Below are 23,087 nucleotides of genomic sequence, written 5' to 3'. Positions count from 1 at the left end.
ACGGAACAAGAGGCAGGGCAAACGAGTCACGTGTCAATTTTAAATCGATAACAAGGAGGGTTGCCAAGTTTATTTTCAGTAATGGTTTAGTTGTACAATCAGAAGTCCTTTATTGTAACAGCTTTATTTTAGGTGCAGTATTTTTATGACACTTATAGACTTCATTAGATGAGAACCATCAAATAGGCTGATATTTATTCTGGAGTTTGTCACATCTGCACTTTTATTCGTAAAATCACAGCTATTTAATTTTTATTTAGCAACGCATAGAGCTAACAACCCCAAACCCTATCTGTCAATCTCTTTTTAGTAGACCTGTCGGGAAATGTCTCAGCAATCAAAAATGAATAAATCGTAAAATCATTATTTCGCGTTGTGGAGTGCAAGCATATCAGATGTGATAAATTCGAAATGGCAAAAAAAGATGAGCAGAGACTTTTATTTAAGGACTTTCATTTGCAGTGTTGCACAGAGCTATATATCATACACGTGCAGTTACAGATAACAGTATTTTTAAAAGTAAATTTCATGTTGTTTTTTGTTTGTTTACTGTAATAGCATATTGTTGGTCACCGCAGGCACTGGGGCAGTAAGACATTCATTCTCCACCAAATGTTAGAACACATAATTCATTAAGGGCATTTACTTATACAGTGCTTATGGGTATTTATCAAAGGCATTTATTTATACATGTCTGATGTTAAAAATCACTATTTTGCAAAACCTGTGATTTCCAAATGTAGGCCCCAGGAATGCATTATTGGTGCCCTATATGGCCACAAGTGTTTTTGAACTATTATTAAATTTAAGGGCACTAGCAGTACTTGACCATAACCAACAAAAAGCCCATAGACATTTCTTCATCTGTTTCACATTGTACTTACAGTGGCACCACAGGCTCATATTCAAGTGCTAAATCTATATGAACATCAGGTTATTTAGGACTGCATGGGACCACTGGTAGTCAGAGGACTTGTGCACCAGCTTCATTGGCCTGGTCCATAACACACCCCCTGTTGGCCTATTCATAAACTTATTTCAAAATAAGAGAAATGAGAGAAAATAAGAGTAACTGGCACCATTTTCTAACAGGAAGTAGGATTTTCATTACTCTCCAGTGACAATATAATGTAGGATGCTTGCACTTCATTTAATACATTTTTATTAAAAAAAAAATAAAAAATAAATTCAATCTGGTTACCATGTGTTATTTTGTGAGACAAATTGCTTTACTTTAGCAGTTTTGAAACAGGTATATTTTATCAAAAGTGAGTGTGTAGAACCATGTCCCACTGTTAAACACAACTAGCTGTTAAACACAGCCTCAGGCATGGCGATAAGTGTCTGTGGTGATCAAGTGAATACCATCCCAGTGAAACAGACATTCTAATTAAAGTAATATAACTTTAAAAAATACTGTGGCTATCCTTTAGGAGTTAAGGGTAGTATTTTACAAAAGGATAAAATAAATATAAATGATAATTGTTCAGAAACATTTTAAAAGATTCACAAAGCAACAGTTCCAGTTTCTAAGTAAAGTAAGGTGCAGATTAGAAAAACAGTCTCAGCTAGTAAGCCCTTCCACAACAGGTAAAGACTTTGTCTTATATTTTCTAGACATTTAATTAACAAATTTTTTTTAAATAAAAAAAAAAAAAAAAAAATTAAATTAAAATTAGAAGGAAAAGAAGTTTGGTATGCATTTTAAGGCAGCCTTGAGAAATTAAGAAATAAACCTTTAACACACTCATCCAAACAAACGTTGCTCTGTTTACAATACACATTGTCACATTTAGAAATGAACAAAGTCGCACCACTGAATTGACCTCGTTCATACAAAAGTACTGGCATAAAGAATACCCAAGGAGCAGAGAGGCTTGATTTGTTACTGTAACAAGGAAGCGACATCTGTTCTATAAGTAATGCTAACAGCACAGTGGCATCTTCAGGAAAGTGTTGTAAGGTTCCTGGGTGCAAACCTGGCAGGTATCAAGAGAAAGGTGGTCAGTGCTGGTTAACCTGGGCCAGGCACACAGTGGGCTGCTGCTCGTACGTGCGGCGGACATCCTCCAAACACTCGGCCAGGGACCTGAACGTAGGCCGATGCACAGGCGTGAAGTCCCAGCACTGCTCCATCAGCATGTACACCTGGAATGAGGCCAGGGAGTTCAGCCGGACCAGCATGTGAGGCGCTACCACGTGTAACTGTGAATGGGTTCTGGCTTTGGTTCACTACCTCATGTGGGCAGTCTCGTGGGCAGGGCAGTCGTCTGTGTTTTTCCAGAAGGTTAATCAGTTTCATCACAGTCATCTGACCTTGTACCATCCCCATCATCTCAACATATTTCTACAGAGAGCACAGCCATTTATGCAAAATCAATACTCTGTTTAACAAATGCTCTACACTCATATAAAAACAAATCATTACATAAAAAAAAGATAAAAATACAAAATCAGCCATCTCACCATTGGTGGACTTTGACGATGGTCACAGAGTGTCAAAATCTCATAGAGCGTCACACCAAAAGACCAGACATCAGAGGAGAAGGAAAACTTACTTTCCTTCAGACACTCTATGGCATACCTGAAAAGCAAAAGACAGTAGAACCTTTCCATTTAGAAAAACAACACTGCTCTTCAGTGGATTTGGCCAAAAACTCTCAAGATTATGTTAACTGATTCTGCTGAGTTAAAATAATATGAGCCCCAGTCTCAATGTGTTTGGAAAGGAACCTCATTATGAGTTGTTCAATTCACTGTAGGCTTGTTTGAAATGTTTCTTTTTCCCCCTCATCAAACATCAGAATGATTAATATTGTGTATTTTGATCTGCGTTCCACAGCAGAACTGTTTGAAATACACTGTATATAGTTTACAGACATTGATTTTACAGTAATTTTACTGTATTCTGAACTGCAAGTTTCTCCTGTGATCTCTGTGATTAGAGTTAAGACACAAACATTGCCAATTTTCTTGCTACTCAGATATACCAGAACACAGGGCTGTCGCCATCTTCACGAACGCGATAGTAGATCTCCCCTTCAGGAATGTACTTCGTCAGTCCAAAGTCACCAATCTTCACCACACCCTCATTCTCTACCAGAACGTTACGGGCAGCCAAATCCCGATGGATATATCTCTTCGAGTGGAGGTAATCCATCCCCTGTGGAAAGACAGGACACTGGCGATTACCCATTTCATTTTATGGACTGCTTCAATTTAGGAATCAAAGTTGTTTGCTTATGATTTATGGTTAGAGTGAAACTCCTGGCCCACCTGGCAGATCTGCTGTGCAAAGAGCAGACTCTGTGCGACTCCAAGACGATGTTTGGGCAGGTACTCGCGAAGACTGCCCAGTGGAAGATACTCCATGATCAGCTGAACAACCTGTCCACCTGCCAAACCACAACCACACACATGAATAATTACACCACAGCACAATTAGCCACCATCTGGCAGAGGCTGTGAACACTTCCCTTTTTCCTCTGGAGCCATCAGGCATGTCTACTGAGAGACAATCCCACTAGAAGTGGAAGAAAAACCAACCCAACTCTCACCCAGTTCACTGCAGCAGCCTTTGTACTTGACAATGTTGTTATGATAGAGCGACTTGAGGATTTCAATCTCCTTCATCCAGGAGTCATGCAGGTGATTCCCTCCCTCCTGCTTCAGAGTCTTCAATGCCACGTACTCTCCAGTACCGTCATTAGCAGGGTCGTACACGTACAGCATCACCTTCCCAAAATGGCCCTGAGGGAAGACCATCAGAAAGTTCAGAAACAAAGAATAAACCAAAATGTACTGCAAGGCAATAAGCATGTTGAATGTGCCCCTTGGCTGCTAAGGCTGCTGTGCTCCTTTCTTAATGACTGTGCTCCAGTTCAGTACTTGGATACTACTGCTGTCTCATTACTGCCTCCTCCCCATGTATCAAGGTGGCCTATATATGGACCTAGTTGGAAGACTAAAGATGGCTTCTCATGGCTCAACTTCTCTAGCTCAGATTCCGCTTTGTACTTGTTCTAGTTTTTGCTTAGCTTCTTTAAACTTGTCTGTGTTATGCTGTATCACCCTGTTAGCTTAGTAGCCCTTATGTTGATAACTTCATTTGTTATCCCCGTGGTAAGCTTGCGTGTGTTAGCCTTGTGTTTGTGTCCTCCCAGTTTCCGTATGTATCCTGTCTTACTAATTGTTTCTGTGAGCCATGTGTGAAGACATTGTAAGATTTTATAGGTTTTTTATTTAGGGTAGATAGGTGTGGTGTTTATTTTGTAGTGGGTTTTGTTTATTGTTTTGGCACTTTAACCACTCCTGATGATTCACCAGAGTGTGTTATTGTGACAGTACAATACATCACTTTTCATCATATAGCTTTTGCTTTGGGTCCTTTTAATTCATATTCCACATGGCTCAGTTATTACTCAGTGTTTCTGTTATGGCTACGCTGCCTAGACTTGGGTTGTAACAAATGCTACTCCGCAACCACAGCAAGCTGACCTCTCCGAGGTCCCGGATCTTCTTCAGGTGCCGTTTCAGGAAAATACTGGGATCTCTGTCCGGAAGTGCCTCACAATCTGAAGAAATGTCTGGGTCTGTTATTAGAGAAGCATGACATTAAAAAGAAAACTTGGAAATATTCAAATGAGGATGCATCAAATTCAGTTCAAGATGGGCCAAAAGTGACCAGTGACACAGCTCATGACAAACAATACCCACTCTTAATCTGTATCTCTGTCAGCTCTCGCAGAATAGTTCTGAAGGATGGCCTGGTGGCAGGGTCATAAGTCAGACACATGCTGATGAAGCTAGCCAGCTCTTGGGACGAAGGCACGGCTAGACGGCTCTGCGTCTCATAGAAGCGCTCTTTCTGTGAAGAGAGCACAGCATGGGGTTAGCCATGTGTGGGCTACACAGACGGGGGTCCTACGGCAGGATGCGGATCACACACCTCTGGCAATGTGCTGCCACTCATGGCCAAATCTCCGTTGTTGCAGATTTCTAGCAGTGTGGCTCCAAAGCTCCACTTATCTGCAGCGCTGCCCAGCAGAGCCCCACAGGGCACACATTCCGGAGCAATCCATGGAATACGCTCCACTCGCTCTACAGAAGCGGGGGAGAGAGGAAAAAAACAAAACAAAACAAAAAAAAACACACACATGCTCAACCCTCCAGCAAAGCGCACCAGATGCCTCCCACGCTACACCACCATCAGGCATTATTAAAATGTGCACGAACAGAGGAAATAAACACCACCATCAGGAAGTGGTTCGCACTGGGCTTCCTGTTCAACCACTGACTAAGTAAAAATAAAAAAGAAATATGATGAGGTAAACAGGGTGATAAAGATGACCACGGTAACCCGAGTCATGTCTCAGACAGAAGAACACAGTGTTCTCAGCGGGCTGCTCAAATCACAGTTAACCAGACCATCATGCTGATATTACAGTGTCCTAACTTGTCTTAATTTATCCAGTTCAACAGAATATCCTGCTTCATTATATCTGCTTCATCATTAAACAGAATACAGCTTCTGAGTGTCCTGTACCTCCACGTGAGAGGGCAGTAAGCGCGATGCCTGGGTCACTCAACTTCACAAATGGAAATGTGTTTTCTTCCAGACCTTTACGAACAACCAGAATGTTCTTTGCACAGACATTCCCATGAACCAATCTCTTTGTTTCCTGCATTGGAAAGAAAATAATGAGAATACATTGCCAATCACTGTACGGTTGGAGTCAGTGAATGGATTTCATCAGATGAATTTAACCAGAAATACTTTTATTCTGATAACTACTGCATGGCTTACAAGGTAGCACAGAGCACTGGCCAGCTGTTTCGCCACCGTGAATTTCCACTGAGGGGTCACACGCGCCTTCTCTTTGTGCAGGAAGACATCTAAGGGGCCAAACTCGACAAACTCCTCCACCATGATGTCTGTTCAGAGTCCAAAGGGTTGGAAGTGAACGGAGTTTAGGTGATTTACGCATTACTATTCCATAATAAAGTGTGAGAAGGGTTGCAGCTGCAGCACGTGGGGCTCAGGGGATTCTGGGGGAGTGGGTGGGGCTCAAAAGAACTCCAGTTAGGGCACTCACTCTCAGATCCCTTGACTGAAACACCATGTACGAAGACCAAGTGACAATGAGACACCTGACTCATCAGGCTAGCTGTCTCAAAGAATGCCTACAAAACAACAGATTACAGGTGAAGGAATTTCTTAGCTCTGAAAGTCACATGTTTGTGTGTTAGGTACTGAAGGGGACCTGGGTCCTCTCACCAGAGCTATGTCTTTGTGACTCTGGTCCAGGATCTTCAGCACCACACGGATGCCTTTGCTCTTTGAGTGGTTGTTGTTCCACTCATCTTCGTCATCTTCTGTCCCGCCATGGACCATCAAATGGCCTGAATAGATGTTGGTTCTGGTACCACGTCCCAAGTGCTGTTCCTTATAAGCAAATTGGGAAATAAAGAAACAAACAAAAAGAGCTAAACATTGGCTAATAGTTGTCTGATGTAAAAGCAATAACGGATCAGCTCCTAATATGAACATGGAGCTGAGATGAGATGTGATAAGACTAACCTGTGTTATCTCTTTGTCCTTAATCTGATGGAACCTCAGCTGGCACAGGTTTAGGGTTTCAGAGACTGGCTTGGCACTGCTGCTCATTCCATGCCTCATCACCAGGAGGTTAGACAGCTCTGTAATGCAAATAGGCCAGTTCCTTTATTGGGATCACACTCGAGGTGTCCAAAACAACAGTAAGGCCAAAGCACATCTCCACCTGCAGGTCTGGGCAGACAGCACTTCTTCACAGTGAAGCAGTCTTGGCCAGACTTGAGCACAAAGGTTTTCAGGTTGTCTGTGAGTTCCTTCACGCTGGAGAACTCACGCCCCCAACCCTCAAGTGTAAACATAGAGTTCGTCTGCATGATCCTGAACTGCTTGTGTGTGGGACTCCGTCCATCCTACAGGGAACAATTATGTCCACAGATGCTCAAAAACCACAGCCATAGTACAGCATAGTCTCCATCTTACAAATTCTATTCCCTTAATTGTAATGTAAGTGCATTTGCACCATACCTGAGGTTTCAGACAATGAAACCCACAAAAAACCCACAACGTGTGCGTCTTTAGAGTGTTTTTAAGAGAATGACTGCTTATTCTTTTTTTTGTTGAAAGCAGCATGAAAGATCGGCGTGAAATGATCAGCACCTCCGTCCTACTTAGAACTGCCAGTATGATGCGTCGGTAGTCTACCACACTCCAGCGCACAACGAATGCGCCTGCATCTGCCGCCTCCTTCTTCAGCTTCTGAAGTACAAACTCGTCGCTAAGGAGATAACACACACAGAACATGTCAGTGCCGCACAAAAAAGGTATCATTAAAGTTATGGTAGAATATGTATACACCAGCCATACAGAATGGGTCCGTGCAGTCCGTTGGCCTCACTCAGAACCACTCTTGGAGGTGCCACCTCATGGCAGAGGTAGTGATGCGCGTCTGCAGTAAGACGGAAGTAGCCGTCGAGCAAGGAGACCAGAGAGCGAGCATCGAGGCTGGACCTCAGACGCAAGTCCTGCACCACAGCACAATGAGTCATACACCACACCTACGTTTCCCACAAAAACCCATACCCCACTGAAAGCCAGAGGTGTATAGTGGATGTTAAAGCCAGAATGTCAACAATGGAAAACCTAGACATGTGTCTGTGGATTGGACAGATGTTTTACTGAGATTTGACATACTGTTGCAAGTTTTTGCAATGATCACATTGAGTGAAGAATAAAGGATAAGTATGGGACACAGATGCTTAGAATTTCAAGACACAAGCAATAGTTTCATAATTTAAATTTTAATCACTTTCTTCATGTTAGCAGTAGACATATGAGTAAAAAGTGTATGTTCACATTCTCACCATTGCATAGTTGTCTTGTCGGCTAATACAGACATTCGTTCCCATGATGGCAATGTGCGAGATTTCTGGGAAGTCACAGAAGTGCTTCAACTCTTCCACCGTGTCCATCTCCTGCTGCCGGACCTGTTGCCCCCTGTGCTTCCTGTTGTCCAAGTAGTCATTCCCCAGGTAACTGTTCTCCTGTGCCTGCAACACAACCCACAGTGAGTACCAGACAAGCAGGACTGCCACAGCACCTCCTGGTGGCAGAGTTGAGACCTACCCTTTGTGGCAGGAGCTTTCTCCAGTGGATGCCCTTGGTACCGGACACCGTGAGCTCATGGGAGGGCAGCCCGCACACCCCCTCTGCCTCGGCTGGCTCCTGCATCCGCGAAGCATTCAGGTAGGAGCCACTGCCATCACCATGGGGACGTAGGACCAAGTGGAAGATGGAGAAGGTCTCGGTGCCAAAGCGTGGGGCCAAGCGCTCCAACGTGGACAGGTACTTGTACATGACTTCCTGAGGCCCCAGTCGACCCTGCCCCACCGTGTGCTGCTGGAAGCTGCGCACAAACTCGGAGAACACGCGCCGAATGCGAAATTTTGTCAGCACGTTGTCGCGGGCGATATGGTGGGAAAACGAGCGGGGGATGCAGCGAAGGAAGCTTCAGGGAAAACAACATCAAACAAAAACAAATCAGCCCCTTGGATTCCCACATCCTGCATTCATTGGCTTTTCATTCACTAATTAATTTCTTTTCATTTGCCCTTAGGTGATTACAGCTGCTAAGTCGTATTGCCGCTCAGCCCACACAATATGACTTATGGGCAGACTGCAATACCTCCTTCTTCAAGCTGATCCAGTCAGGGTTTATTTCCCCCTTTTTTATTTACATGTACAAAGCCATTACAGATCTTCAGTCCTTTTTCACAGATAAGTTGCTTTTGTATTTCTGTGGTTATGAAAATGCAGCTCACACCTGGTGTGCCTGGCAACTTCCTGTAGTGAGGAACCACTCTGCAGGGCTTTGTGAGACAGGTGCAGCACGGCCAGGCCCAGACTCTCATTCTTGAAGGAGCTCCGCTCCTCCTCACCCTGCACATCCTCCAGCGCTGCCACGTCATTTACAAAATCACACTTCGCCTATGGCCAATCAATGGACACGATTGCAACAACAAATAAACGAAAAACAATCATACAAAATTTGAAAATGTGAAGAAAACTGTATATTCAAACAATGCAAAGCATGTGAATTTGAAAACTTGGTAGAAAAGAAAGGAGAAAAAAAAAATGTTCACAGAACATGGTGCTACTATAACATGGTGCCGGTGCTACTTTGGGATCATGCTGAAGTGAGATTTAAAACACTGCTAAAAGCAATACAAACAAAACCCTTTATATACAGTGCCTCAACCACATGGCAAAGTAAGTTCCTCAAATATAAATATATGTAAACAAGACACACACACACAGACACACAGGTGCGCGCATGTCCAAACATGCCCATACACTAAGAGTGGCCTTTGAAATGAGAAGGCTTTTGAGCCACACCTGAGCGAAGAGGTACTCCAGAGAGGTGATCTCCAGCAGGGGCACGCTGCTCTGCTCACTTCCACTGCGAAGGGCATAGCGGACCACTGTCGGTTCCTTCTCACTCAGTCCATGCCAGTTCCGAAAGTAGAACCTGTGCGTCCCACATCAGCATGGATGTCAGTAAACATCTTCTCAGACCTGCAGCACTGCCGAATGCTCTGTTCTGCTTTTTTAAATCATCCACAGGCCCCATCCAAACACTGTTATTCTTAGTACTGGGGGAGCTTGCATAATTCATGGTGACCTAAAAACATACAAGCACACAAAAACACACATCCAAGCATGTGCACACAAACACACGCAGTCACACACACCTCATGCGGAAGTGAAGTATCAGGCGTAACTTGCTTTCAGCGTTGAATTTGTGGTTTGGACTGTACCAACAGCAAGCCTCTGGGTCGTAGAGCGCGAACAGGGCATGGCAGACAGGCGTGATACCTGCATAGAACAGCAAAGGCAGCACCGTCACATCTCTTCCCTTGCTGAACAGCATGCTGACTCCAATCTCTGCTCCGAGCTCTTACCCACAGCCTCTGCTGCCTGGATGGTGAGCTCCTCGGCCGTCACCTCTCCATCCTGGTGATTCAAGTAGCAATCTCCACTTTTGGTCCAGAAGAGATACACATGAATGCCCGGCCCAGGGGGCGCTTCGCACAACCCCGTGGACGTCTCTCGCGTTGCACTCTTGAAGCACCCACGTCTAGACATTCTCCATTCACTTTCACACCTGTCACCAGGAACAGAGAACAACATTCCATCTCAGTCCATCAGAACCAGAGCCACAGGATGCCACGGGGCTCATGAGCATACTAGACATGATTTGTATCGATGCATTTTCACAAAGAGAAATAATACACTGGTATCAGTGAAAATCACAGGGCTTCATTAAGCCCATTTGCGTGTTGGATTTCTCATTTGTAATTCGTGATGAGTTCTGTCCCGTTAGGTTATAGAGTTTGTAAACTGACACCGAAGTAGTGGTCAGGGATAATGGCATTATATATGGCTATTTTTTATGCAAAGTGCTTAATGGAAGGGGAAAAAACAGGATCAAATTTCCTTCTTTTATTTGATTAGGCTCTTATCACACAAGTGAAGAAACTAACATCTTATTTGCAGTTTGGCAATAAAAGGACACTTTGACCCAGTAAGCATATTTTTGATTATGGGTTAATGGGTGGATCACCCAGCACTGTTGTGTAATGTACTGTACTGTAAAATACCATATATTTATACTATGGAAATTTTGAAAGAAAATGAATTTTTCTCTGGGCATCAATACTGTACTGCTCTTAGGCCAAGGTTACCACTACAGCTTATTGACATACACACACACACACAAATCACTCAAACTTACTAAACATGCAAATTTTAAAAACCCAAATATATGTTTCACAATGTTTAGTCTCTGTGTATGTGTGTCAAAACGACCAAAACCAGAGGAGAGGCATATCAAACAGCATGGGCGGGTGATCTGTGATAAAAATGTGACCAAAGAGGCCAGCCTCTGAAGTCAACAATTCATTCCAGCACTTAACAGTAGGCTAGCTACACAATGTAGACAAAACAGGAATATTCTGATATATATGGTTACTGCCTTAAAATATACTGTGTTTATGCACAGCAGTAAATCCTTGATGTGATATGGTTAAAGATATATAGTGATATTGTCTGGGGGGGAGGGGGGATACATATGTTGGATCATGTGCATGTCACCTAGACTGAGAAAACGCAAGATGCTTATATCACATGACTTTTTTTTAAATTGTGATTTGTTAGGGGTTTAATTTACTTATTTAAAGCTTTTACAATGGTAAAGGTCAATACTGACACAATGAATAACAAATAAATGGTTATTCGAAGTTTAAAGGAAATCAGTTTCTCTATGACAGGCAAAAGGACTCAAATCGTACTACATGGGACCCGAGGGACCAAGTTAGCCTGTTCTCTCTGCCTATATGCGCGACTCATCGACGTCGCTCGCGTAACGTGAACGTGATCAGCTGTGGAACAGTACCACCCAGTAAAAAGATCGATCTGCTGATAACTGGAGTAGAACAGTTAATGTGGAAAAACTAAAGGGTGCTTACAGACTTCATTAAGAAACTTTTCAAATAAAATGTCTTAAGAAATTAATGAGGTTAATGATGTGCAAAAGGGATCGGTTGTTTCCACTTTTTAAATCACATTGCCAATCTAAATAGTGTAAAAACGACAATGTCATGGATCTGACAGGCCCGGGTTTTTATATATTGCGTCCACAGTGATGGACAGCGTTTAGAAACATGCTCGTCGGAATAATTCGGAATAATCCCAGAAGTGTCCACTCTTCATTCGAGCAATCCAACGGAAAACTGTGATACCAGTAACAAATACACTTTAAACGAAGCACGCGGTAAGTAGTTAAACATATAGCTAGATTAACTAAACCCAGTAGCTACATGAAAAGAATAAAAACACTGCTGCAATGCTAAGGTTACTTCCTGATTCACATATTTTCTGAACAAGAGAGAACTAATTTACAGATTGAAAATGTTCTTTGAAAATTACCGAAACAAAGACTTACCATTCACACAGGCAAGACAGGAAATCCAAAATGTTTGTCTTCGACAATGTTTGCCTGGTTTATGGTGTAAAGTTTCTTTGCATCGCCTTTATTAACTACCTACGTACTCTGACATTCGCTACGTGCCTCGCTCGAAATACGGGAGGGTCCCCCGACAGAAGGCCAAATTCAAGTACCACAGACTTCGCGCAGATCCCGTGATCTCGCTATATATGATATGTAAATAGTTTACATAAGAACAGTTTCAGAATAGGTTATTTGGAGATCAGCGTACTGGGAATATCCGCGAGTATTCTGCGTCATTCAAGTCCTGGTGGTTTGCAAAATTAAAAGTCCCTATTCAGAATTTATTTTCTCATAGGCTACTGTACGATGCTTTCTATGCATACGCAGTTTGTAAAACAAATCTTAAAAGATCTGCTATCATTCTTGCTTTTCCATGCTTTTTAGGATAATATGTCCGGAATTGGTTCCACAACTTTTATTTTGTAATTGGTACTTCCTCTAATAGTAAGGCGACACACGAGACGCCTATTTAAGATAAACCTCCAACATCAAATACCAAGTTGTATTGAGGACAAATAGAAGATTACCAGTAGGTGGCGAGACAAGATAATACTGAATTGTTTCACTCGCAGGTTTCTGGGAATATTTTATAAGTGGTCTGACGTAAACTATATATATCTTAATAACAAGTAGATTCCGACCATTTTACTACTAATTTGTACACTTGTCTTATGAGTGCCGTATGCTAAATTGCAAAATCACGGTGTCTCACACAGAAAGAGATTTTCCTGTTGAATGACTTAGTTAATGTTTCAGCTAACTTTAAAGCAATTATATAGAGCTCTTGGAGTAAGACACACTTACATGACACAATAACGTTTTGTTTTGTTTTCTTTTTCTAGTTAAAAAGTTTTAGATCTATTTTCCACAAGTAATGTATTTTAATTTTTGCATTATGTATGATTAGTAATCAGATATGAATAAGAAGAAAACACTAAACTGTAGATTATTCTAAGGAAACAGATACAATGAACTTTATTGTTTTAAGGAAACAGATGGTGTGACCTTTTGCAGTAACCACATGACTGCAATGAGAAACATAAAACAAGAACTGAAAAAAAAGATCTTTCTGGTTTTATATTACAGGAAAAGATACTGGAAAAGTATGTCCTTCACACTAGAAAATCAAGCAGTTTTACCTGTATATTTAACAGAACAGAAAATATTTTCTAAAAGATTTTACCTTTTTATAATGTTTTTGCCAAAGACATAAAGAGCTTTATTTTAAGCTCAGCAACAACCAGAAAACAAGACAGCAAGAGACTTTCACAAATAACGAAGGCCACACCACCCATGCAAACTCACAACTCCCTCCATCTTCCAAGAGCTACAAACAGACACTAATTATGCTGCAAACACTCAGAAAAGACTCATAATTACTGTTATGTATTGCAATTTCTGGACCAAAATCCAGAGATGAATACCAGCCGCAAGTCCATTCCATTTAAATGCCTGAAAGGTCTCTGAAATTATACACCTATAAGAAGTAAAAAATGCATTTGCTTTCATGTCTGTGTTGTCAAAAGTCCATAGAGAATTTGTCAAAATTTTCTTTTCATCCTAAATAACATTTAACAGAACACATTGGGAATTATGTCTATGTGGAGTGGACTGTACATGCTACATGTTAAAACACATCATAAGACACATCATAATGTAGCTGACTGAAGATTAGTGGGAAGAGTACTGAAATAATTATTTAAACTGTCAAATAGTCTTCATGCCAACCTCAGCTTTAGTAATAACAGCAGTGCCTAGTCCAGTCAACAGCCCTGGTCAGCTAAGTCAGCTTCTAGTTCTCTGTACCTGACCATATCATATGCTTACTTATGTCCAGAGATCCATCAGTTTTACCTTTGGATCTGGGCTTTATGATGAACTGCTTGCTTGATTTACCCAGAATGTTGGAGGCCATACAGGTGTAAATACCCAAGGAGGGGGCAGAGAGGAGTGGGTGGCTCTCATCACTCTCCAGCAGGGTTGGTGTGCTCCACCTATACAGAGGAGGTGGGTTTCCAACTGCCGTACAGTTTAGTGTGATCACCTCACCATCTCCAAGTTCTATCACTTCCTGCTCTGGACTGAGCAAGTCAGGTGGGTCTGAGAAATAGTTCAAAACAAAACAAAACAAAAATCATCAACGTGTCCACCAATACTCTCACAAACACATGTCAAAGTTAGGCTGGCTGGCTGGCTGGACATACAGTGAACAGCAATGTCGAGGGGCTCTGACTTCACCATTGGAGGAGGCTGCGGTCCCTCTGGCCCAAGTTCCAGTGTGGCCTCACACCTGTATGGAGCTCCATGCTCCACTCTACCTGGTGTGATCAGCAAGGTGGAGGACACCTGAACTGGTGTGGCAGGTGACAGTTCAGAGAAGGTGTGGTTATACACTTCAGTTTGCCCTCGGTACCACCGCAGAGTGAGATACTGGACAGGTGCAATGTTCTGCACCTCACACAGAAGCTGGTACTCTCTGCCTTCTACCATGGGCCCAGTGTGGTTGACCAGGCTGATGGAGATGCTATCTGGAGTCTCTGAAAGGAAGATGATACAGCAATGAGCCCTTTAACCTGTCTTGAGCAAAAACAATATCAAACCTATCCGTGTAAACCTATCATGCAGCCATTTTACTAGTCAAGGATTGCACATACTGTATAGAACAAGGTTGAGCTTCTCTTCACACTGTCTGGGGGCGGTGAAGAAAACTCCATAGCAGATCGGCTCTTCGATCCAGTCAATCAAGCTGTCCACCTGCCACTGTACGGTTAGGTCATGCTGGGTGTGCAATGCACCAATGGCTGATTCCCACCCCAGCACACGCACAGGCCTTGAGGCTACACAGCTGACGGATACCGGCTCCCCGAAGCCCACCACCACTCTCGGGGGGGAGATCTCAAGAGAGCAGCTGTCACCTGATGCTGAGAAGAGTTGGTGATGCTCATACACATCTTCTATTTCTGTTTCACTCACATTTCCAAACTGATGAAGTGATTAAACTCTCTACAAAAGTGTAATACTGTAACCAGTAATCATCATACTGATTCTGCAGCCAGTCATTAGCAGATGGGGTTGCAATATTAGACAATATTAGATAATTTTGGACAATGTTAAAGCCAAGGCTTGTGTTTGGCTGATCTCATTTAACACTTCAAGACTGAAATTATTTTAAGTTGTGATATCTATTCAGTGCACATGTAATGTAAAGACTGATTGTAATTTAATAACGTCAACCTGGAGAAGGCAATGTTGTGTATCTGTGCTAGTCTCACTCTAATAATACCTGTCAATAACAGAATCAAGATGATCCTTGGGTAGGGGAACAAGAAGGATAGCTTCAGAGCTCTATGACTCTTTTAAACATTCAAATTGGACTCTCTATGCTTGTGAAGTGATACAGCAATGATGTATAAACCATCAAAACAACAGGGCAGCTTAGCCTACTGCATAGCAGTGTAGGATGTCACCTGCTAAGGCAGGGAACACATAATCCTGGGATGAAGAGTCTGGTACCAAGCTGCCAGACATTGATGACAAGAACTGACAATGTTCCTTTAAGGCCTTTACCATTGCCAATGATTCAGCCACTGCCTGTTTGCTGCTTTACTATATGGCATATACTATATTTACTATTGTGTCTGTGTAACAAGGCTCAGAAATGGCTTCTTAACAGGGCTGGTACTGACCATGAACCATCACTGCATACACTTGGACCTACTCCCAAGTTTTGAGCCTTCACGCTGCCTCCAACAGTGACAGCACTCTGCCCCAGATTCCACCCCAGACTGCACCCCCATACCCTGACACCACACCATCAGTCGTGATCTGCACCTCTAGCTCTCTGCTCCCATACATCAGAACACAGGTCATCAATCCTATATGATGTCTATAGGACATTCATCATACCTCCCAGGTCGACACTTTAAGTATTATAATAAATACAATAAATACCTAAGGGTGGTTTACCAGACCAAGATTAGTACTATATTAAAAATGGCCTCTTGCTGGTGAACCACCTCTGCCATTACAATTTAGTCCAAGACTAGGCTAACTCCATGTCCAGGAAACTGGTCTCTGGAGTATTATCTCTTATTTATTTGGATATTATCTTTTTCAGCAGACTTTGCTTTCTATACTCAGCATATATTACAGTGTTCAGTTTTCTAATTAACAACATTATACACTTTGTCAATGCTCCTAACAGAATACAGTTGTCCTGTCGCTACTCTTGTGTGCATTGCAGTACTGCATAGTGACATAAAGAGCTACACATAGGAAAAGTATTAAGCCAACATGTGTTCTAAATTGTGATACTCTCAAGGCACTTATCTATATTTCTACACACACCAGACTGTTTCACTTTTTTCAGTCTTCTTTTTAGGTTATGTTTTTTGTATAACTGGTATAGCTTTTTCAGTTTCTATAGCTGCACTTAAAGAGGAAGGCTCATCAACAATGTTATTGTACCTATGCAATGGCAGAAAAAAATGACTGAATAAAAAATCTGTTTTAGATCCATAATAAAAAAAAATAATGAAAACACAAAAAAACCCCTGTTATTCAGTCTCTACTCTACTTCCTAAAAATGGGTTTTTAATACACACAAAGGTCATTCACACACCTTAAAAGTTTTGTTAGTAGTGTTCTCCACAGAAAGTTCATACAATAATTTCAGAAGTGCCATCCAAATTTGCAAACTAATCTCCCATTGTTTAAAGCAAGGTAATAACAAATCTCAAAGTAAAACAGTGCAGTAATCTGCACCTCAGGGCGCGGGCAGCTGTGTGGACTTACCTGTCTGGAGAATGAAAAGAACAAGACAACATTTCAACGTGTTTTTCATCGTCTTTGCGAATTTGTTGATGTCTAACATGGTCCGGGCGCGGAGACGAGAGGAATTCCGCCTCTGTGCTGCTTGGCAACCCAAAAACTGAGCCGTGACAGCTAACAAAAGCGCTGCTTTGCATCGCCACTCTTGTCCTTGCTATAGCTGGAGCGAAGGGTCTGAAGGGGCGCGAGAAAGGACCGGGGCCCCCAGGAAAGCACCCTCTCGCCCCACGGGAAACAATTGCTGCCAGCCTCCCCTCCCGCATGCCTAACCAGCACCTCCAGTGACGTGACACCAGTTGCATGGGGAGGCTTGCAAGGCTTGAATTCAAATCAGGCCTGTAGCTAAGGGACAACATTATGCATCATGACTATAAACGGAAAATCATGTGTCATTTTGAACCTGCATACTGCATTTGCGAGCAAATAATCAGAGTTTAGGATAATTGGGATCATTTAAAATGATTGCCTGTATACATAAAACATGAGCACCATGTGGTTTCTCCCCTTACTAGAGACATGTGGAATGTCATGTGAATTCCAATGTACTACCCACTAGAACAATCCACCTACATGTGTGTCAGAATTTAGGTCATTTTCGAAGCCAAGCAGCAAGAGTCGCTCTATTTGTTACAGTGAACCTAGAACATCACAGCTGTGAAACTCATTCTTAGAACCATGTATACAGTCAGAGCACAAGGGACTGGATTCTTTTGAGCTGAAGATCACTTTGACTCAAAATAATGCTTTGTTGTGTCCAAAATCTTTCTATTCACAGTGAAGAAGATGTGTTTTGGGATACTGCCTTAAAAGTCTTTGGTGTAACCAGGTTACTATGACAACACTCTCTCTGCTAATACACTAAGTTTTTTTGGCAGGAAACTCAGCTGTCTTGTTTAAATTAACAGAAAAAGAAGACACCATTTTAGACACACAGTACATGTACACAACTCTCCTCCTTTATTATGCAAAGTTCCATTTCATACTTACATTGCATTGCTAGCTGTCTCAATGGATACAGATGATTCAGGCAAACTGGAGATTACAAATTAAGGCAATAGCACCAACACTCCTTTGCAATTCATAGCTGTACGTCAGAGTAAATACCTGGATATTAAAGTAAGTATTAAAGTTCATAAGATAGCTCATCTTTGGAAAAAAGGTATATAATGAGAAAATTATATAGCCTAAATGTTTGGTTGAACAATTCCACAGGTACCAAGAACATATAGAGGAACCATTGTAGCAGTCATGTAACTATTGCAGTAAGGCACATCTTTGACAAGAAAAAAAAAACAGTACCAATTTGAACTAATTATATATATTTCATCAAATATGGCTCTTTGTCAATCAATAAAATGTAAACTTCATAGAATTTATACCAATTCCTTATGGATATTGACAACTATGAGTACGCAATCGTGGTACTTACAATTAAAAGTTTAAAGCACATCATTACAAATATTACATAAATTGGGGTTCATATTAGTAGTACACCCTGGTTCCACATTCTTGAAACAGGTAGGCTTCATTTACATTTATGCAGCTTTGGCTGCTAGTGCCATTGCCACAACCCAGTGTTTAGTGCAACAGTGCCAGCTTTACACAGAATTATTCCAGCTTTACACTGCATTGTTCCAGCATTCTTGTACCTTTGTTGCAAATCACACTGTGTTGCAGCTGCATCAGAAATACTGACTATCTGTGTGATCTCTCTTTTGCCAAGTCACACATCAGACCAGGCTATATGAAACCTGCAAAACTGCAGAATTATGCTTTTGTCATGAAAAGAAAACTTCTTTCTAAAATGACACACTATAATGTGTTGTTCCTAAACACACCGTGGAGCTGAGAGATAGTTGAAATCAAGTTCACATACAAATACATACAAATTTGTCACATACAAATAAAAAACCAAAATGAGTTTGGGGCCATTCACCAATGGATAAATAGAGACTAAAATATATATTGAGATATATGTTGGGTTAAAATTAAATTCTTACAGATGTATACAGTGCAACCTTCCTATCAAGGCTTTAGTATTTATCACTGGAATACTCTAAATTAGTGACAGTCATTATGCAGGTACATAAAAACAGAAAACAAAGCACTAAAAGCAGACCACTATGTCTTCAGATGACTGAGTTTGAAGAAATCTTGAGCCATACATAGCCTACATAACCTGCAATCAGTCCCAAAAGCAAGACTAAGCAGGATCCCAGGATACTCCAGAAAACAACACGGCTACCTGTGTGGAACAAATGATATTACATAGTGAAAAATAAATCAGCATAAGGCATCCAAAATAAACTTTACTAGGCAAAAATCTTTAGTGATCGTTTTTAGCATGAATAAGCATGAATGAGTGCAAGTGGCTGAATCTAAAATAATAGACCTGGACTAGGCTACCTTTAACTTGTTTGCTTGTATGTATCCCGGTGATGGTATTAACTAAAGAGGAATGGTATATGCATGGCAAAGCTAAGATAAATAAATTAAAACGTTTTCCTACTGACCTTTTTTCCTGATTGTGAACACTTTAGTATCATTTCCATATTGGTTTGAGGCAGTGCAAGTGTAGTTTCCCAAACCTAAAGAGGAAGATGTGATGACTGGTCTAGGTTTCAGATGTGCTGGGATCCAATTGTACACTGCAGGAGGGTTTGCTTTCACTGTGCAGTTTAAGGTGATCATTTCACCACTATCCAATAGGATCTCTGTATGATTTTGGAACTGTGGCATATCTAAGGAAAAGAGAGATACACTTCACTAATTTAACACTAGTACACTACAGTCCTAAGTGAACACTGTTGACACTTTAAAGGACATTAAAATTGTAACAGCAATAAACACAATTACACAATGGTCTGAGTCAGAATATGGAAAAAAATACACATTCTACTAAACAATAAACTATTGTATGTAAATTTGATGTACTGAAATTGGTGTCTTAGCCATCTTCAAATCTATCAGGTAACTCCTCTGCAATGCTATTACATTTGTACATGTGGATTTTAAAGACATCCATACCCTACAGGAACAGCATTATAAGGTCAATTTAGTCATGTCAGCTTACAGCTACCTTGTTCAGCATGTAGTTTAAATAAGAACCTACAAGCCACAGAAATGATGAGAGGTTCTGCTGGTCTGGGAGGAGGCTGCAGTCCTTCTGCTCCAAGTTCCAACTCTGCTTCACACCTGTAGTGTGCTCCATCATCAGTTCTGTTTGGTCTGATCTGGAGTTTGGAAGTCTTATTCTGTGGCTCCTTGGTGTTTTCTTCACTGGTTACATTGTCTCTTTTCAGTAGAGTCTGTTCTTTATACCAGTTCACAATAACATTCTGAACAGGAGCAACATTCTGGATGTCACACTGGAGCCAGTAGATTTCCCCCTCAATTATCAGTCTTGTGTCATTCAGTAAACTGATGGACACTTTATCTGGAATCTCTGATAAATTAAAAGTTCTTATTACTATAAAGTAGCCATCACTTTCCAACATCATGATTAGAAGAGTACATGAGTGTTTGCGAGGTTAAAGTTGATTTGTATAACACATTTTATATACAGTGACAATTCAAAGTGTTTCACTAAGATATAGAAGAATAAAAAAGCTCATCACATCCAGAGATGCATCACCTTGGGAAGATCTTTGCGAAAAACATTACAATAAAATGTTACAAATAAAATGTATTAAAATTCAGTGGTATAGGTTTCATTTCAGCTTTGGGTAGGGACACTGCTCTCACCAGGGTCATAGAATTCCACTGCTGTTTCATGATGTTTCAGCAAGCTCTGCCATTGTATGACTATACACTGCTTTGCACAACTTCTCTCAAAGCCAAGAATAAAAAAATAACTTACTGTAGATGGTAACTGGAAGAAATGTCTTTTGCTGAAATCCTGAATCACCCACAATGATGAAACATAGTGGTTTTATATCCCATTCTGTAATGCTCTTCACTGTCCAGGTGAGCTGCTGGACTCCACTCATAGGGTCCACTGATCCCTGTGAGGCCTCCCAGGCCATCATCTTGGGGATGATGTCAGTGGAACAGTTTGCTGAGGCTGGAGCTCCATATTCTAACACCAGTCTTGGAGGTGTGAGCACAAGGGACCCACTAACAGCTAGAAAAACATTTCAGAAGAAGATTCTTTATAAAATTCACTAATTTTTACCACTTAAATAGAAACAACATTCAATAAGTTAGTTATTTATTCACAGCTTCAGATTTGTTTAGTTACTTATTCACATATTTTTATTAGGCAGCTGAAGTTGGTTTCTTATTCATAAAAAGAGTATTAATGTTACATATTTGCTGCACACTTTATGCTTTACAGACATAGATGAATTAGATGAAGGTGTGATCATACATCTGTTAAGAATCGATTCTGTTTTTCATCCTGATATTGAGAGTATAGGTTAAAATTTAGATTAAAATATAATTAAAATATTTCTTTTGTAAAATATTTATTATTTAGTTCATACTAAGTGTATAATGTCATTTCAAAATGCTAATTGTTTAGGCTACATTTTTACTCCACTTGGTGATTTTATACATCAAAACTAACCAAGAACATAATACATTCAATGATAGTACACAAATTAATCCGAAGAAGCACAAGCTCATGTCTGAGAGTTTACATAACCACAAGCCAGACATAGGATATTTTCAATGTGGAACAAGTCTCTGCGTGTGATTTTAGTAAGGGCCATAGTAAGGCCCAATGTGTCACTGGTAACTGGCAACATGACTTATTGTGTATGCAGGTAAATGAATACAAAAAGCAAATTTCAGATACATACTGAAAGACTAAATCCCTGTAATGAAGGCATAATCCATTGTAAGAAAAACCTGATTTTAGTCTTGAGATAGGCCCAAGATAAATTCATACCTCAAAACTAACTGGCAACATGGTAGATTGAGTAATGGTGCACATATATAAATGAATCAAACAGGACATTTAAACAGATTTTTTGGATTTGTGAAAGGGAACATAAATTTGGAGATTTGCTGAACTTTCTGATTAACGTTTTTGCTGAACTGAACTTTCTCCCACTTTTCAAAGTTGCATCCATGGCAAGATGTCTTTAGCATATAGGAACAACACTACTTTTGAAGGTATAAAATCACCAAAAGCCAGATTAAAAGTAGGTTTTCCTTATGGTAGAAACGCAACCTAAACAATGTGCTTAGTCTAATTAGATTTCACACTTTGAATTAATTGAAATAAATATTTTACAAAATAAATATTTTATTATATTTGAAATAAAGTTTTACATTCACAATAACAGGATGAGAAATAATCAACTTTTAACAAATTTATGATCACATCTTAATTTAGTTCATCTGTCTGTAAATCATAAACTGCGCAGCAAATGAATGCGGCATGAACACTCCCATTACATACCGATTTTTACGCAATAATAAGCGGTGAATAAGCAACCAAACAAATCGCAATAAGATGCAAATATGTAACTAAATTCAGAGTCGTTAAATAGAATCCATACTACAGTTTACACGCATTATGCATATTACTAAATCACCAATTCGTTCTCAAATACTGTATGTAATGACATATCAAACGTTCAAAAATGTTTGAGTCGTAACTTTATTAACCTAGTTCTTTACGCCTTTGTTAAACAACAGCTGTGAAATTCGCTCAGTAAAACAGGATACTACCTCGCTTAAGATACACTGACTTCAATAGCCTATAACGAAAGCAAAAAAACATTATTTAAATCTCTTAGCTTACAATTACTAGAGGACGTTAAATATAAGAGCTGTCTATTTTAAGTTACATATAATGAACTCGAGGGGATTCTGTGTAATCTACATGTTAAATGGACATTAGCGTACTGGTTTGCAACGTGCAACAAGCCTACTGAATAATGAGAGCAGTTAGCTATATATGTGCATACAAAGCACAACAAATGTATATAAAAGCCTGCAACAGTGAGCAAATGTTTAGGATCCTACCTGAGAGGATAAAATAAGTTGAAAGGTACGCTAACCGAAATGGAGGGGAAAACATGCTGGAACACTGATCAGAACGAAAGTTATTTCCAAAAGACAACCTCGCCCTCTAAAAACCTTAATACATAGCCATAAACCAGTTAACCGACCAGGCATTTTGAA

General features: G+C 40.6%; 3 protein-coding genes across 5 annotated transcripts; all 3 read right to left on the bottom strand.

Moving 5' to 3' along the window:
- Window positions 1–423: 423 nt before the first annotated feature.
- Window positions 424–12,341, bottom strand: tyk2 (tyrosine kinase 2). The gene is made up of 24 exons (XM_027027288.2): window positions 12,057–12,341; window positions 10,015–10,217; window positions 9,805–9,928; window positions 9,449–9,581; window positions 8,877–9,040; window positions 8,180–8,561; window positions 7,918–8,103; window positions 7,421–7,578; window positions 7,214–7,331; window positions 6,783–6,966; window positions 6,581–6,699; window positions 6,278–6,445; window positions 6,096–6,183; window positions 5,807–5,934; window positions 5,546–5,681; window positions 4,949–5,100; window positions 4,717–4,867; window positions 4,498–4,592; window positions 3,558–3,750; window positions 3,277–3,395; window positions 2,991–3,163; window positions 2,467–2,584; window positions 2,237–2,347; window positions 424–2,148 (listed from the first exon to the last, which is right to left on the bottom strand). The coding sequence occupies exons 2-24, from the start codon at window positions 10,196–10,198 to the stop codon at window positions 2,005–2,007; spliced, it is 3,528 nt and encodes a 1,175-aa protein (XP_026883089.1). The 5' UTR covers window positions 10,199–10,217; window positions 12,057–12,341; the 3' UTR covers window positions 424–2,004.
- A 727-nt stretch (window positions 12,342–13,068) lies between these two features.
- si:ch211-66e2.5 (hemicentin-1) lies at window positions 13,069–17,151 on the bottom strand. Of its 3 annotated transcripts, none has more exons than XM_027027302.2 (5): window positions 16,917–17,151; window positions 14,777–15,043; window positions 14,327–14,659; window positions 14,019–14,222; window positions 13,069–13,599 (listed from the first exon to the last, which is right to left on the bottom strand). In XM_027027302.2, exons 1-5 carry the CDS (start codon window positions 16,993–16,995, stop codon window positions 13,592–13,594), a joined length of 891 nt encoding a protein of 296 aa, XP_026883103.2. In that variant the 5' UTR covers window positions 16,996–17,151; the 3' UTR covers window positions 13,069–13,591. The 3 variants fall into 3 exon arrangements, with proteins under 3 accessions (XP_026883103.2, XP_026883102.2, XP_026883101.2); XM_027027301.2 differs by having other exon boundaries at window positions 13,977–14,222; window positions 16,917–17,149; XM_027027300.2 differs by having other exon boundaries at window positions 13,069–14,222.
- A 735-nt stretch (window positions 17,152–17,886) lies between these two features.
- LOC113588198 (cell adhesion molecule 4-like) lies at window positions 17,887–23,087 on the bottom strand. The gene is made up of 5 exons (XM_027027281.2): window positions 22,929–23,087; window positions 20,812–21,075; window positions 20,065–20,397; window positions 19,466–19,693; window positions 17,887–19,197 (listed from the first exon to the last, which is right to left on the bottom strand). Exons 1-5 carry the CDS (start codon window positions 22,981–22,983, stop codon window positions 19,082–19,084), a joined length of 996 nt encoding a protein of 331 aa, XP_026883082.2. The 5' UTR covers window positions 22,984–23,087; the 3' UTR covers window positions 17,887–19,081.

This window comes from Electrophorus electricus, chromosome 8 (assembly GCF_013358815.1).
Source record: "Electrophorus electricus isolate fEleEle1 chromosome 8, fEleEle1.pri, whole genome shotgun sequence".
Lineage (NCBI taxonomy): Eukaryota > Metazoa > Chordata > Actinopteri > Gymnotiformes > Gymnotidae > Electrophorus > Electrophorus electricus.
This window is presented reverse-complemented; position numbering and strand designations above follow the sequence as displayed.

What these genes read in the sequence shown, in the direction of transcription:
- tyk2 (XM_027027288.2), bottom strand. Translation starts at nt 10,198, where the DNA reads ATGTCTAGACGTGGGTGCTTCAAGAGTGCAACGCGAGAGACGTCCACG. An exon ending in GTCACAAAGACATAGCTCTG is followed by an intron (nt 6,184 to 6,277) that starts GTGAGAGGACCC and finishes GTTGTTTTGTAG; the next exon opens with GCATTCTTTGAGACAGCTAG. An exon ending in GGCGACAGCCCTGTGTTCTG is followed by an intron (nt 2,585 to 2,990) that starts GTATATCTGAGT and finishes TTTGCTTTTCAG; the next exon opens with GTATGCCATAGAGTGTCTGA.
- si:ch211-66e2.5 (XM_027027300.2), bottom strand. Translation starts at nt 16,995, where the DNA reads ATGTTAGACATCAACAAATTCGCAAAGACGATGAAAAACACGTTGAAA. An exon ending in TCTTTTCATTCTCCAGACAG is followed by an intron (nt 15,044 to 16,916) that starts GTAAGTCCACAC and finishes AACTCTTCTCAG; the next exon opens with CATCAGGTGACAGCTGCTCT. An exon ending in GCTCAACCTTGTTCTATACA is followed by an intron (nt 14,660 to 14,776) that starts GTATGTGCAATC and finishes TCTTCCTTTCAG; the next exon opens with AGACTCCAGATAGCATCTCC.
- LOC113588198 (XM_027027281.2), bottom strand. Translation starts at nt 22,983, where the DNA reads ATGTTTTCCCCTCCATTTCGGTTAGCGTACCTTTCAACTTATTTTATC. An exon ending in AACTTATTTTATCCTCTCAG is followed by an intron (nt 21,076 to 22,928) that starts GTAGGATCCTAA and finishes ATGTTTTTCTAG; the next exon opens with CTGTTAGTGGGTCCCTTGTG. An exon ending in TCTCATCATTTCTGTGGCTT is followed by an intron (nt 19,694 to 20,064) that starts GTAGGTTCTTAT and finishes TCTTTTCCTTAG; the next exon opens with ATATGCCACAGTTCCAAAAT.